We start from the raw sequence: 15854 nt of genomic DNA, 5'->3' as shown, positions 1-15854 counted from the left end.
TTAGGAGTTTGATCGTCTCAAGTTAGCATGCAAGTTTATTTAAAGAGATTTCTTATATGTGTTCTTCTATATTTCCAAAAGCGAACGACATTAAAAACCGACTCATACATAATAACACAAAATAACATACTTATACACGAATGACGTACCAAAGTACCGGTAAAAACCTTCAATTTTTATAACAGTAGAGATGAGTCCTAAGCAACTTAAAAGCCAATACAATAAAATATATTTCATTGAAAACATCATAAAATTATCTCCAAAGTTAAGTTTTAAATGTTAAATTTTGCCAATGGTTAGAGCCTTTGCCCATATTAACTAATAAGCCAGAATGTCTTATTAGAGAATAAAATTAAAATATAGATAACTTTTTTACGTATTTATTCGTAGCGACTTAAAAACTAACGCTAAAAAGAAATTACGTTGAAAATTACTCAACAAACATAGTATCTCTTAAAACAACACTTCTTTCAAAACTTATTATCACTAGCAACAAGATGGTTGGAGTCACACAAATGCACTACTCCCTCCGTCCCATAATATAAGGGATTTTGAGTTTTTATCTGTACTCTTTGATCACTCGTCTTATTCAAAAAATTTTAGAGTTATTTATTTTTTTTGTGACTTGCTTTATTATCCAAAGTACTTTAAGCACAACTTTTCGTTTTTTATATTTGCACAAATTTTTTTAATAAGGTGAGTGGTCAAACAGGACAAGCAAAAACTCAAAATCCCTTATATTATGGGACGGAGGGAGTACTTCGTAAGCTAGTTCATCTGCAATGGAAGGAGACTAGTTCTCTTTCGAGAAAATGCACATTCACCATGATAAAACAGTGCCAATCTCCAGAATACAGATTGCTCACTGTAACAAGTTCAACATGTTAAGCAAAGTTACTTAATAACAGTCAACAGATGTAAAATTTCTCCCAGAAGCGGCAGAAGAATTAGTTGTATCAAAGTGACAGTCTCTAAGCAACCCAGTAAATCTCATTCTGACAATCTAATGCTAAATAATTGCTCCACGTTTATTCTGTTTACATGAGCTCAGCCGTTAGTCCTAGTCCAATTCCAATATACAGGTGAGGGCTTATGCTATCTGATAACAATTAGAATGTGTCATTGTGTTCCTTTCATATGACACCATGTAATACATGTACAATTGCTATATCTAATTTAAATGGAGTATCTCAGCTGCATGGTACATTCCGTTGTTTGGTGACTCTAGCCAAGTTCTCAGAAACCGCCTGAGTTAGATTCTGATCCTCGAATTTAAGGTCTAGATTAAACCTGAGAAAATGCGAAGGAAACTGATTATAATTTGTACGGGTAAATAGCAAAGTTGTTCGAGATGTTATAGTTCAAAGTTTTAATAATTTGATGACGGTGCTCAAGATATAATTCCAAGCTGGCAGGCAATGCATAAAGAAATGAACACAACAGGTGAAACTTTCTCTAATACTCCAAGAAATAATCCACTTACTTGGGATCGAGGGTTATTCTCTGAATTTCTCTGACAGCAGAACTAGCTGCATATAAAGAGATTTTTCCAATCTGTACAGGGACAAAACTTTTTTCAGGTTCTCCAAAACCTAAGAAAGTTAGGCATGAAGTCAACTTATAACCAGATTAGTACTAGTCAGGTACCTCGAGCATCTTCAGTTTTGCATCATGATCATTTGGTAGGCAGCGAATCTCCTGGGCCATTCGGGCCGACTCCCCCAAACTTTCCGGTGACAGGAAATCAAGAGCCAATTGAACCGTAGACTGAAACATTTTGAAGAAAAAAGAGAAGATTTAACTCTCCAGTGAGAGAGAATCAACACCATGTGCAATTATCATGTGCTCCCTAAGCATCGATGCCTCCCAGCATCTATTTTCTATCTGTATTTATTCTTTTGGTATGTCTACATCCAAATCACTAGATAATTAAACATATGATTATATGAAAACCCTGCATTTTTTGTTTTTTATAGTTCATTTGCCCAATTTTTAACCGCCATAGAGATTGTTTACCCAAATCGACATTCACATCAGCACATTCTTTATTCATAGAAGAAAGCTTTTGACCATACAGAGAAGGGAAGTATGAGCACATAATTAGTGTTTGGAGTACCATGGTAAGAATTTGATGGAGCAAAAATTATGCTTTATCCAAAATCTTCACATATTTAGGTTGCATATTCTAAATGATCACTTACAAAGCAAACAAAAATATTTAAGGACAATAAAAGGGCAAATACGAGGAACGGAAGAATCACACCTGGAGATTTTTCACTTGGAATGGGCAGCCAGCAGGAACAAATACAGCCTCACCGATATGTTGTTGGAATGTCCAGGGTTCAATTCCTGTAACAAGATCCAAATTAAGGCTCTCACAAAAAGTAACTTAGAACCACATTAATAAGATAGAACTAAATTTCAATAGCCTGAGATTATCCTCATAAATATTATTAGCATTCTGCATGGTTCACTAAGCGCATGTACTGTAGCACGGAAATCAGAGATCAGGCAGCAAGCAGATCCTAGCAAAGCAGACTGCAGCACTTGGTTGCCCTTCAAGCAAAGAACCAATGGAGTCTTATTGGTTACTGGAAATTTAGACAGCTATTGTCTATTTGCTTTGGTATTGCAATGAAATGTTTTCTTTGGAATATGGACACAAAGTCTGAGGAGTGAGTGAAGTAACTACATGAAATGAGATGCTATGGCATATCAGTAATGATAAGTTCACAGCTAAATCATCTGCCAATTTAGAAGCGACAATCATCCATGCCGTACTTTGTGCTTACCATATTGATCCTTCAGTATCCTTTTATGATACTTGTTGAGATATATAGATTGTTCATAAATAGGATTCTTAACCTGCAACAAAAACAGATAATCATGAAATAGCTTTCTCAAGGATATGTCAACAATATCCGTCATAAAGAATTGTGATGTCATTACAGAGAGCGCTACCTGACTACTAGCTGCCAGTTCTTCCCAGTTAGCAGTTAAATATTCATTCAGCTTTGAAATATCCTGCCTGCGGAACACATCCCAAACAGAACCAGCCTGACTTCTTTCTGAACCATTAACTTTTGGTTCCTCTGAATGTGACGAGCAAGATAACTCAGTTGAAGAGCCTTCGAAACCACAATTAAGTTTGGCATCTGAAGACTTCTCTTGTAATCGCAAGGCAGACGCATGCGCTCTTTCATCAAACTTTGAGCTTACATGGTCAGGTGATTGTTCCCCCATATCCACATTCAAATTTTGAACAGGTGCATGAGCATTTACATGCATTGTCATTCCATTGGCAATCTTTTCAGATCGCTCAGGTTGTAGCCTCTTTGGACATACGTCATGCCCTTTGGCTGTATGCATTAGCATATGCACCTACAAGAGGAATAAATAGCACATGTATCAGATGACTTTTATTTCATGCACTTATCTGTTTAGAATTCAAATGTTTTTTTTCTCCCTCAAGCATTCTCCTTTCTGACCATTGGATAAATATCCAACAGATCAGACAACTCCCTAATCCACTTCCTGCCCATCCGGGCATCCCCTGATGCCCTTTAACTGCCCCAATCTATTCACGCTTGTGTTCTTCGTTTCCCCCAACCTCGACCCAACCCACTGCTCTCACCCAACCGGCACACAGGGCAGTGCCACACGCCAGCCTGGCTTCCTACCATAACCTCGGAGCACCCTCTCTTTCCCCTCCCCAACCTTCTCTTTCCCCTCCCCACCCTTTACCTTTACTCTGGTGCTTGACAGCACGAATCTTCGAACAGGATCTAAAAGAAAATCGCATGTTCTTGCCTCCTCCCTTTGCAACAAAATCACAAGAAACTCGAAGTGAATCTAGAAAGCCCTACTTACCACATCAGCCATGTTAATCATTAGATTTGTCACTGAATCACCTTTACCAGCTTCTTGATGTCTTCCATATGCAATTAACAGCTTCAAGCCAACTTCAGGTTGTAGGGTGTCTGGGGGCAATTTAGCAGAAAGATTTAGGAGCCCCCACCTGGAATGTATAAAATCAACTAATGGAAAATTGACAATAAATTCTGGTCTTTGGCATAGCAGAAACTCCTCCAATACACTGGGTGGGGGCCACTCTTTCAATTTCAGCATCATCAATTCCCCATCTTCCCCCTTGTGACCATCTGAATAACCTTTGATAAACTGTTTCAGCTCAATATCCACCTGAAAAGAAATAGAACACAGGATATATTGTTCAGATGATCATAGTACTAAGACTTGGTAGCTAGAAAAAGTTATCCAATCCATCACTTCTATGTTACATATTTGCCAGATGAGTAATACGTGCTATGATCATGAATTCATATTCAAATAGACTAGCAGTAGCACTAAAAGTTAATAGCATGGCAACATCCCAGAATAGAAGTCATAGCACTTGGGAATCTATATAGTGCAAACAGGAGGCACAGTGAATTCAAATAGGAAGCAACTTTTTTGTTCGCGTGCCTTATGCAGAAGGCGAGATAAATCTATTCCTCTATCTAAAAAGAGTAACTTTTGTTCAGAAAGACAAATTAGCAACTAAAATTTCCTGCTAACCTCTGCTTGGTTTGAGCAATCCACAGCTTTGACAATGACATCGTCATCCACTTCTTCATCCATGATTTCCTGGATTCCTCGCCAAATATTTAGTGGGTCCCAGCTTGATGACAGAGAAGGCTCAAACGCATTCCTGATAACTACAGGTTCTCCTTTTATCCAGTGTTTACGAAAATGAATAATACCTTCAGATTTCAAGTCCTCTAATACAGGAGAGAACACACAGAACCGATCAATACCACCATTATTTGAACATGTTGAGACACCAAAGTTACGATGACCAGTTAACTCTAATGTTCTGCCATCATTGCAGGATGAGCATCCATTCTCAAGAACATGTACTTTACAACCATTGACCATTTCCTCAGAATTTTTTACAAGCTTACTAATCCAGTTTATTTTGAATATTCGCCTTAACACTAACTTCGAGGAGCCACAACCACCAGCCTCATGAGGCCCACAAGTAATGCTTCCATCATTATTGACTCTCCATGTAGGGAATAAAGATCTAATGTCAATATTTTTTATGTCCCTTCGTTGTGGGACTGACTTATCATTTGCACTTTCTGCAGATGGTTCCATTCTTGCTCTTTTATTCGAAGTATCTTTACTTCTATCTACCACACGACCTTCAGCATATTCTCCTCTTGCAACACTGGTCCTAGATCGCCTTATGTCTCGACAACAGTCAAGACATAAGTCATACAAACACCTTGGGCAGTGTCGGTGATAATCAAATACTGGCACTTTGCAGAAGTCACTGCGAGGATAATTTGAGGTATCACTACAAGCCAAAGCATAGAAATAAGAATCTTCTTGTGAAAAATAAGCAACAGACAGTACCAGCACATTTGCTCATCAGGATTGACCTTCGCCCTGATTATATCTGTCCTAAGTCCTACACAAAGAATATGGTGCGCTAGTGTTAGAAATATGAGATTATTCGGATGAAAATAACAGAAAAGAATGTTAAGAGGGGAACTGGAATACCATAAGCTTTTGTATCAACACCAATTTCGAAACATTGATCAGAATAAATCTGCTTTAATACTGGAAGGACAGATGCCAGAATGCTATGAAGATATTCCAACTTATCTACAGCAGATATCTCCTGAACCCTTGCCTTGTGATTTAAGAGTGAAAATAATAAATTTAAGAAAAATCAGTCAGCATAAAAATAATAAATAAATATGGCAACGGAGAAGGGAAAAACTCTTGGTAAAGGTTAAATACCTTTATTACATTATCTCCTAGTAAGCAAACTCTGCAGTTACAAATGCCACGACATGCTGGACAAACCTTTCGAACATCATCAATTGGGATATCAGAGTACCTACAGTTCATGGTAACATTAAAAAAGTGTAGGACAACATAATGCATGTAATGATCCAAAAGTATCCAGATGGCTAGATATATGAAATCTGGCCAAATAATCACAAGGATGTCCTGGTCAATTTTCAATAGTTTGGCTTCACACTTCCAACGAGGACAGTTTTTCTGTGACTGGAGGGAGTACTTCATATGATAGGTCTGTGGTGTCCGGATAGCCATTGCCTTTGCATTTGGTGATTTTGAGTGAGCCGATGGGGAAAAATTAGCCTTTAAAAGACAAGGCGAAGATTGTACTTCTGAAATTAATAAGGTAACTAGTAAAATATCCATGTGCTTTGGCTGCATATTGGAATAGAATGCCCTAAAACAGTTTTTTTTTTAAAAAAAAAAAACATTGTATACACAAGGGTTTTCTATGTGAACAATAAGATGATAGTTTGGGAATTACCATTACTAACCGCAGTGTGATCACAAACATTAATTGTCTAGCAACAACTTCTGAGGAATAATTCTTTCAGTGTGATCATATACTAATCATAAGCTGCACACATAGTTGAAGAAGATGCTAGATTCTAATAGGTCGGCAAGGGCTCTGCCTAGGGCAAACTCGACCAGAGAATTCCAAGCAATTAGCAAGCATATTACATAAAAATACACGATATAACACTAAAGTAGCAGCAGAATAGCCCCCAAGGCAGGTTAGCTGCATAATCCACCATCTAATGCTTAATCGCGGTGGCTACCCTGCACCTAGCAGGGACTTTTAGAACACAAAAACTGAGTGCTGAAAATAAAATTCTCTAATAATAGTTACAAATGGTCAGTCCTCAAGCCTGTTCTGAATCTACTCGGAAATCATCCTTATGGGGAACTAAAATTTACTCTATAACAGCACAACATATACCGGAGCATACCATCTCGAGATGCAGTTGGTGCAGTACCCCCTTCTGTCGCAGCTTGTACAACAAATGGTATTAGCGACCCTCCGGCACTGATGGCAGGTTGCGGCCGCTGCCGCCCCCGCCGCCGAGCTGCAGGCAACCAGCCCCGCCGAGCCCCTCCCGACCAGCTCCTACCATCACAAGGCACGACGAATCAATCAGCACCAAGCACACCGTGGATTTACCCAAAACTAGAACGCGTCCCGGAACCCAACTCACCGCCGCGGTGCGCGCGCCGGCAGCATTGCCCATGGGCAGCCCGTGGACCGGCTGCCTCCTCCGTGGCGGCGGCGGCGGCGGCGGCAGCGCCGGCTCCGCCACGTACACCGGCTCCCCCGCGACCCTGCCGTAGATGGGCCTCGCGACCGCCATCCGCGCAGGCGGGGTCGTGCCCCGCGCGGCGGAGGCGGAGGCGGAGGACCTGCGGAGGGAGGCCCGGAGCGCGGAGGAGGCGGCGCGCTTCTTGGCCTGGACGTAGTGCTTCTCGCAGACGGTCTTGTCGGGCATGGAGGGCGCGCTGCATCGCCACTGCTTGCCGTCGGAGCGCTTGCACCGCAGCTCCTCCGGCACGGCGGCCGCCGCCGCCGCCGCCTCCATCCCCGTCCCCCCACCGCGGCGTCACACCCCGCCGCCGGCGCCGCCGCGGCGGAGGAGGGGGGTTTCTAGGGTTTGGGGAGATCGCGCGGGGAGGGGAAGGGGGAGGAGGGGAGAGGAAACCAGGAAGGGGTAAAAGCGTGGGTGGGCGCCGCGTGATCGAATGAGAGTCGCGGGTGGGGGTCAAGTCTCGGGTGGTGGTTGGGCTCCTCGACTCTTCTCCTCGTTGCGTTGCGGAGGCAGCCGCGCGCGCGGACGGTGGTGGTGGGCTGCGGCTGCGGCTGCGGTGCAAGTAGGAGGAGTAGTAGTCTCCATCTCCTCTCCGCTTGCTGGTTGCTGCTGCTGCTGGCGCCTGGTTTTTGGTGCGGGGAGTAGTAACTCCTTCCTTCCTTTTTTTTCCCCTCTCCTCGTCCCCCGCTTTCCTTTCCCTGCGTCACACAACCTGTGCTGTGCTGCGCACTGTGGGGGAGAGAGAGACACACAGGCGAGGCGAGGCGAGGCGCGGCGCGGCGCAGCAGCACGCGCGTTGCGTTGAGGCGGAGGAGAGGAGGAGGAGGCAGGGAGGAGTTTTACCGGATTGCCCCTGCGAGATCACGCGGGTGGAGTGAGGGATTTGGGCTTTTTTGGGGTACGGTACGAGACGAGTTTGCAGAGGGGCCAGCGCGGTTTGCGACAAGGAAAGGGACGACGAGATCGCCTGGTGCGATGCGACGACTTGGCACGGCCGTGGGGGTTGGGCTCGCCAGGCAGTACTGCAGGACAGTCAATGCATCTACAAGCGGCGTCAGATTGAAAATCGACGCTCGTGGGTTCTGTTCGAAGCTGATGATTCGTACAACAAGAAAAGCATTAACGCCCTATGAATTACTAAAATTTAATTATTACAAATGGATTTATTTGATAGTTTAGAGCAGTTTCTATATAGAAAGTTTTCATACAAAACACACCGTTTTAGCGGTTTTGAAATAAGTACCGATGAAAACCGAGATAGAAACTACATCTTAACCAAAAAGAACAGTATCACTATCATTTCGCTCATTGTCTTATATTTTCTTCATATCACAATGAAATAAGGAAAGGGGTAGGGAATAGTGCCAAGAGCAACGGCAACTATTGATGTGGCCTCTCCCTACAGGTTAAGAGGGTCCGTCTCATCTTGTTGATTGTAGCACTCATGTACCTTCAGGTTGAACGATGGCCCCTGCAATTCAACTATCTAAGACGACATGTGGTCGAGAGGGTGAGGGACGGGCGATGCCTCTAATTTGGAGAAAATTTGATACGTAAGAAGAAAACAATCCGGCAAAAAAAAAGAACCTTTTGTTTTCGACCAGAAGCACAGACCACCAGTTTTTATTTGACTCATAGCACTTCCATGACAACCATAAATATGGTGGAGTGTTTAGCCGTGAGTCAGCACTTATTTTTAGATATACTAATTTTCCCCTGGTCATGTATGTCTAGCATAGCAATCATGGTTAGGCTGATGTTCGTTCCATCATACTTAGGTTGTGTTCTTTCTCATGGGTTCCCAACCCATTTCCCTCATTTTCCACATACACACTTTTCAAACTGCTAAACGGTACACGTTTTGCAAAAAGTTTATACAAGAAAGTTGCTTTAAAAAATCATATTAATCAATTTTTAAAGTTTTCTATGGCTAATACTTAATTAATCGTGTGTTAATCTATCGCTCCGTTTTTTATGAAGAGAGGAGGGGTTACCAACCCCTCCAAAAGAACAGAGCCGTAATGTCGCACACCACGGAAGAGAAAGGGCAATGGCGGCGGTTGCTTGTAAGGCATTCCACGTTGGGCAAAGGGCGACGGTGGTCACGCCGCTGATGATGGCAGCTAGCAGCTTGTTTGACGACGACAACTGGCAGCTTGCTTAACGATAGCGGCAGTTGGTGGCTTGCTCACGACGGTGGATTAAAGGGAGCTACCTGCTAGGTAAAGGCATGAGTAGAACTTATCTAGAACATGGAATAAGATAGAACTTGTCTTGTGTCCAGAATAGGATTTAACATATATTTCTTTTTTTCAAGCGATAATGCTTAGTAGAACGAGGAGATGGGGAACGAGAAAGAGGAGATGAGGAACAGGAAAGAGATGAGTGTATGTGGTGTGGAAAACGAATGGCAAATGAGACTGAGGATAATTTTCTCTACCCCGATCTAACGTCGCCACCTCAAAATACAACAGAAGTGCTATAGGTTAAAGAAAAACTGGTAGTCTATGCTTTTGGTCGAAGAAAAATTCTTATAGTACCAAGTTATTTTTGGTGCTATACATCGAATGTTCTTTTAAATCTTTTTCTCCTGTCATCAAACTCATAAATCTTTTTCTCGGTAACAAACCACCACTGGATTTGGCTAATTTGGCTAATTTCAACCGGGTGACAAGTTCTGTCTTCACCGGATTCACCCGGGAACAAGAAGGATGATATGAAATTAAGTCAATGTGTGACAACAACATGAACATGGTGAGACCAGCGAGAAAAGAAATGAAACGAACGTCAAAATGGCTAATGCAGTTGTTAGAATGATACTAATGCTTTCATGCAAACGTTTGGATTTATGTGTGAATTTAGATCGATCGAATATGAACAATCCTATGGGATTTACGTTTAGATTTATGTTACCATGAACGGTAGGTACTCTGATATCCTATGGGATCGTGTGAATTTTCTATATGATTGTTTCAAAAGGTCTTGTATGATTTTAATTTTAATGGACATTTTTTTCCTAAACGGACCTTTGAAATAAAGGACTGCACGCTATTGGATCATATGAAATCCATATAAGATGCCTCAATCCATACATCATGTTTTCATGAAAAGTTTTCTTTGAGTCTTTTTCTCTCCTCACCATCCTATATTTTTCCTGCAGTCTAACCAAGCCATCATTCCTATATTTTTATGCATTTTGCAATTCTCTATTTTAAACCTATTTGATTTGTAGGAAAACATAGGAAATTAAAGAATTTTAATCCTATGGGAATTTCTAGGGAGACCTTCAAACAAAGAATTGAACAATCCTATAGAAAATTTCTAGGAAGACGTTTGAGTTCTATTTGTATCATTATAATACTCTGTTCTGCACATATATTTTTGTCAAAATCATGTATTTTATACAATACCATAGCATGGAAGATACCACTCGATAATCCTTTCACTATTCAAATTGTATTTCAATCATAAATTTTGAACCTGATCGCACAATGCTTGCTTTCGAATTCAATGGAAAAAAGTACACCGAAGGTCCCTCAACTTGTCATCGAGTTACAAAATCGTCACCCAACCGTAAAACCGGATACAACGTATCCCCCAACTTACAAAACCAGTGCAAACTAGGTCCCTCGGCGGTTTTGACTCCGGTTTTATCCGACATGGCAGTGGACTCAGCGTGGGATCCACGTGGGCCCCACGCATCAGCCTCTTCTTCACCTCCCCTCCCTACCTCTATTCCTCTCTCCTCTCTTCTTCACGGGCTCCAGCGGGGGAACAGCTGCGCGGGGGAGCAGCTGCATGGCGGCAGGCTGGCGCAGGCGGACGACGTCGTCACCTTGATGTGTCCCAAACCAGCCGCCGCGAGCGCGGCGTGGACGTCTCCATGGCCGGGACGAGGAGCTGCATGTCGGCGCTGGAGACCTCGTTGCCCACGACGACGAACCGGAATAACACCGTCGGGTAGGCCTGGATGTTCTCGCGGATCCAGGCGGCCGTGGCGGCTGTCCTGCCGTGCGCCAGGGCGGGGAGGTCGTAGTTGGGCGCACCGACGACGACGCAGATGCCTGTGCTGCCGAGCGCCACGAGAGCGGCGCTGTCCGGCGTGTAGAGGCGGACGACGGTGAAGCCGTTCTCTCGGAGCATCTCGGTGACTTTGCTCGCCGGCGGCAGGTTGTCGCCGCTCATGCCCCAGCACACTCCAACCGCTGTCGTTCCTGTCTCAGATTCCATCTCTTCTTCGGCATTCATCTGCGCCGTGGGGAAGGGGAAGGTGGGCATGGCTTTCTCCTCACTGTCCGAACGGGCTCACCGGCCCCTCCCTTGACCAAGCCCAGCGAGCGGTGGCGGCGGCAAAGCTCGGCCGGGGCCGAGCTCGACGGCTACCTCTCCGCCCCTACGTCCCTGGATCCCCATCCCTCCTCACCGCTGCCTCCGTATCCTCGGATTCTCATCCGTCCTTGCCGCTGCCCCCGCGTCGCCGGCCGCCGCGCCGCGCTGCCACGGCACATGGCTGCTGCCGGGCAGCCCACGCCGAAACCGCCGCCCAGGATTCGCACGACTGCGCTGACGCGGCCATCCTTCGCCAGACAGCGCCGTTGCACGGCCGCTCTGCCCCCGCGCCAGGGTCGTCGCACCGCTGAACGAGCTGCCGTCCTACACCATGCCGTCGTGCCGCAGAGAAGTGAGTGAGATATGAGGAAGGGAGAGAAGAGGGAAAGAGAGAGGATGCTGACGTGGCCACACTGACATGTGGGGCCCATGTGGGTCCCACGCTAACTCAGCCGATATGTAGGATAAAATCGAGGTCAAAGCCACCGAAGGATCTGCTGTGACCGGTTTTGATTAGTTAAGGGACACCGGATATCTGGTTTTGCGGTTAGGGGACGATTTTGTAACTTGATGACAAGTTGAGGGACCTTCGGTGTACTTTTTCTAATTCAATGTACTGTGTAAAGCTGGGAAAAGGCCAGATCCATTCAGAGTTTCAGACAGAGCCCAACAAAAAGGAATCAAGAGGTAAGCCCAGAAACTGAAGGTTTACACGATCAAAGAGGCCCACCCGATGATCATCGGGCGTCATCGCCATTGACTTATGGGCCTTCATATAAAATTCGCATCTCGATCGATGGGCCTCATACTGTGCAACTTAAATGAGTGAGGAATTCGATTCATCCTCGACATATGTCATATTGTCATGGATGTGTGTTTAATTTGGTGGTGAGGCATTGGCAACGAGAAACGCAAGTTCTTTTGTATAGATGTACACACTTTCTTTTTGACAGAATATGTTATATGTATATCTAACTATCGTGTATCTAACAATTACCCCCTGCTAATTTAGTTGGGATAAAAATATGATTTTTTTTGACAAAAATATTATCACTTTGTAAATAAATTAAAAGAAAAGTTATTTGCCAAACCGATCGAGTACGTGAATAATTACACTGAGTGAGGTTATCATGAACTCATAAGAGTAAAGTCCATCACCGGTCCCTAAACTTATACCGCTGTGTCATCCCGGTCCCTAAACTTGCAAATCGACCGTTCAGGTCCTCAAGCTTGTTCGCCTGTATCATCCCGGTCCCTAAACTTGTAGATGACTCGTTTAGGTCCTCCAACTTGTTCAGTTGTGTCACCCTGGTCCCTAAACAAGACGGTCTAAAAACTTTATATCAAAAAATAATTCATAACTTTTTTATGTGAACTCTAATGAAGACAAACTTTGTATCAAAATTGTAACCCTCGACGTGACCTGCAACTTTGTAGTTGAAAAGTTTTTTAATTAAAACTGTTTAGGGTCCCAAAATATTGTTGCATATTTATAGATTTTGAAATTTTAATTTTAAAATTACATTTTGGGACAAAAAATGACTTACAATAAAAAAAATTCAACTACAAAGTTGTAGATCGCGTCGAGGGCTACAAATTTGATATAAAGTTTGCCTTCATTAGAGTTCACATGAAAAAAATATGAATTATTTTTAAATATAAAGTTTTTATACCGTCCTATTTGACCCAGATGATATTCAAATCCAAGTTTAGGGACCGGGTGACATAACTGAATAAGTTGGAGGACCTAAACGAGTGATCTGCAAGTTTAGGGACCAGGATGACACAGTCAAACAAGTTTGAGGACATGAATGGTCGATTTGCGAGTTTAGAGACCGGGATGATACATCGGTACAAGTTTAGAGACCAGTGATGGATTTTACTCAACTCATAGTCCACTTGAGCATGCACCATGTAATGAGTAACACATATGAATTATTAACGGTATTGCTAAAATTATGACGCCACATTTTTTCATCATCTCTTTCCTATGTCGTCTATATGTAAGTATCCTTCTATGTCCTATTTTCAGTTGATAATAAATTACTTTTAATTCTAATTCTATATACATGGTATATTAGAAAAAATATAATGTAAATATTAAACCTTACAATATAATTACAATGAAATAGGTGATAATTTACATGTAAAAACGATTTTACTATTTTTCATTCAAAAAAATAGATGCCATAAATATAAGCTACACTCGTTAATTAATTAGTGCTTTAACTACTTCTTGAGCTATTTTGGACTGATAAAAGTATGCACAACCAATTAATTGGCAACTTCAATAATAGTCAGGATTAAAAGCAATTTTTTTTACCAAAAATGTGATGGCCAAACATTTGATTTCTTACCCTACCATATTATTGTAAGAAACCAAAATTGCCCGTACTTCCTCCTAGATGTTGCACAGTGTTTTGCCAATTTCTATGCACTGCTTCACAATAGTATTAATCATCTGCCTGCACGTACGGAGAGAATCAAGAGTACACCTCCGTGATTAACTATTGCAGATTGAACTTCCTCACCCGTGACCTATAAAGCTGTACTGACTAGTGACTACTGAGATACTCCAAATTACTGTGGTACTACTGTTTATGTTTTAGGACGAATGCAAAATCAATCATTCCATGTTTTCTGTTTTCTTCGTCTTGATTTGAATCTTGATGGAACCGCTAGGACTCTCTCGTTCCAAAATATAAATATTTTTTAGCTATAAATTTGAATAACTGTGTGTCCAGATTTATAGCTAAAGACGAAGGTAAAGATGGAAACGGAAAGAACTCTATCTGTGATCTGTCTATAGTTGGATCCTTTTCGATACTTCCCAGAGGCAACAGGGTTAAGATTTGGTTTATTTGGAATTCAGCTACGTGGCCAGTGGCCATTCACGCATGCCCGATCGTTTTTCTGTGCGACGCGCGGTCACCGGTGACCGATCGATTTGTCACCAATTCCTGACAAATATTGTGTTAATAATTTCACCGGACTTTATATATCTACTCCTTCGCTTCGTACTATAAAACATTTTAACTTTTTTTTTCCAAGTCATTTGACTATCAGTTCATAGAAAAACATAACAATATTTTCAATATTAAATAAACATATTATCAAAATATATTTAATGAAATTAATTTTGTGTTTTAAGAGTTACTATATTTTTCTATAAACTTAGTTAAAAGTTTAACTTATAAAAAGGCAAAACATCTTTTCATATGAAACAAAGGGACTAGTTGCAAATTGATCAAGGCATAATTTCAGGCTTACAGCTGCAATTGTTTTTTCAATGCACATATACAGAAACAAATTTCATACTGCTATGGAACAAGGGAAAAAAAATGTCATTAACCGTGTCAAGAGTCTGATATGGCTCATGTTTTGAACGATAGAAGGAACAAGGGGTGGCAGAGGGGAGATCTATCTTCTCCCTCTACTCTCCCCCCCTCTCTCTCTCTACGCACAAAAGATTCTGTTATTGAAATTTGGTATGGGCCATGCATGCTCAATCTTACCTACAACTCTACAACTGACTGCTTTTTAAGAATCATCGTTAAAAAGTTGTACTGTAGTACGTTTTGATCTAACTGGAATTTGTACTATTTTCTATAAAATGCTCCACTAGCATGCCACTCTTTTTAGAAGGTCCGTCCTACCAATGGCATACAACTCTCTCCTCTCTGCGCGGCTACCCTCCTTCTCTCAAATCCGGATGGGGGAGGGGAGGCGGCGGCGGCGACAACAGAGGCTGCGGCGCGGGATGGGAGGAGGATGCCGGTGCTGGTGCGGGATGGGCGGAGGCTAGATAGGTACGAGTCCAGATCCGCCCTCTCCTCTCCCAAATCCGCCATCTCCCCCCAGATCTGTGGTGGCGGAGACCGGGGAGGGGGCTCGGCGGCGGCGGCACGGGGTAGGGGCTCGGCAGTGGCAAGGGGACGGCGCTCAGCGGTGACGACGCTCGGCGGCAGCGGATGGCGCGTGGTGGGTCTCGGTGGTGACGACGCGTGCTGGCAGCGGTGACGGCGCGCGGCTCTCTCCTCTCTGTGCCTCCAACCTCCCACCTCCCTTCGCCTTTCTCCGGCTCTCCGGCTCGACAGCGACCGCAGCGACAGGACGGCGACCGCCTCTCTCCAGATCGATTTGCTTCCTGTAAAGGATTTGTTGATGCATGCTGACTGCTGTGAAATCGATTTGCTTCCTGTGAAGGATTTGTTTATGTTAATTTTTTTATGTGAGTCTGCTGATTTGTTGAATATGTTGATGTGAATCTGCTGATCTATCGATGAATCTGTTGATGTTGATGTGTTTTTTTGTTTTGAAAATGATGTTGAGGTGTTTTTGTTTTGAAAATCA

At 43.0% G+C, this 15854-nt stretch overlaps 1 protein-coding gene and 1 long non-coding RNA gene across 4 annotated transcripts; one reads left to right on the top strand and one right to left on the bottom strand.

Moving 5' to 3' along the window:
- Positions 1-894: 894 nt before the first annotated feature.
- LOC4332818 (E3 ubiquitin-protein ligase JMJ24) lies at positions 895-7773 on the bottom strand. 3 transcript variants are annotated; one of them, XM_015776850.3, is made up of 13 exons: positions 7068-7773; positions 6822-6979; positions 5809-5908; positions 5566-5698; positions 5419-5473; positions 4576-5335; positions 3871-4200; positions 2962-3381; positions 2793-2865; positions 2264-2349; positions 1648-1767; positions 1484-1554; positions 895-1290 (listed from the first exon to the last, which is right to left on the bottom strand). In XM_015776850.3, the coding sequence occupies exons 1-13, from the start codon at positions 7443-7445 to the stop codon at positions 1191-1193; spliced, it is 2784 nt and encodes a 927-aa protein (XP_015632336.1). In that variant the 5' UTR covers positions 7446-7773; the 3' UTR covers positions 895-1190. The 3 variants fall into 3 exon arrangements, with proteins under 3 accessions (XP_015632336.1, XP_066164809.1, XP_025879678.1); XM_066308712.1 differs by having other exon boundaries at positions 5809-6203; positions 7068-7599; XM_026023893.2 differs by having other exon boundaries at positions 2793-3381; positions 7068-7599.
- Positions 7774-14900: 7127 nt separating this feature from the next.
- On the top strand, positions 14901-15372 carry LOC136355870 (uncharacterized). The gene is made up of 2 exons (XR_010740413.1): positions 14901-14989; positions 15127-15372. It is a non-coding gene; the product is annotated as an uncharacterized lncRNA (long non-coding RNA).
- The last annotated feature ends 482 nt before the right edge of the window (positions 15373-15854 follow it).

The sequence above is a fragment of the Oryza sativa genome, chromosome 3 (genome assembly GCF_034140825.1).
Source record: "Oryza sativa Japonica Group chromosome 3, ASM3414082v1".
In the NCBI taxonomy this organism is placed as follows: domain Eukaryota; kingdom Viridiplantae; phylum Streptophyta; class Magnoliopsida; order Poales; family Poaceae; genus Oryza; species Oryza sativa.
This window is presented reverse-complemented; position numbering and strand designations above follow the sequence as displayed.

Coding starts and splice junctions, on each gene's coding strand:
- LOC4332818 (XM_026023893.2), bottom strand. CDS start 7,445: ATGGAGGCGGCGGCGGCGGCGGCCGCCGTGCCGGAGGAGCTGCGGTGC. Junction 5,474..5,565: donor TGTTGATACAAAAGCTTATG/GTATTCCAGTTC, acceptor TTCTTTGTGTAG/GACTTAGGACAGATATAATC. Junction 5,336..5,418: donor CCTGATGAGCAAATGTGCTG/GTACTGTCTGTT, acceptor TTATCCTCGCAG/TGACTTCTGCAAAGTGCCAG.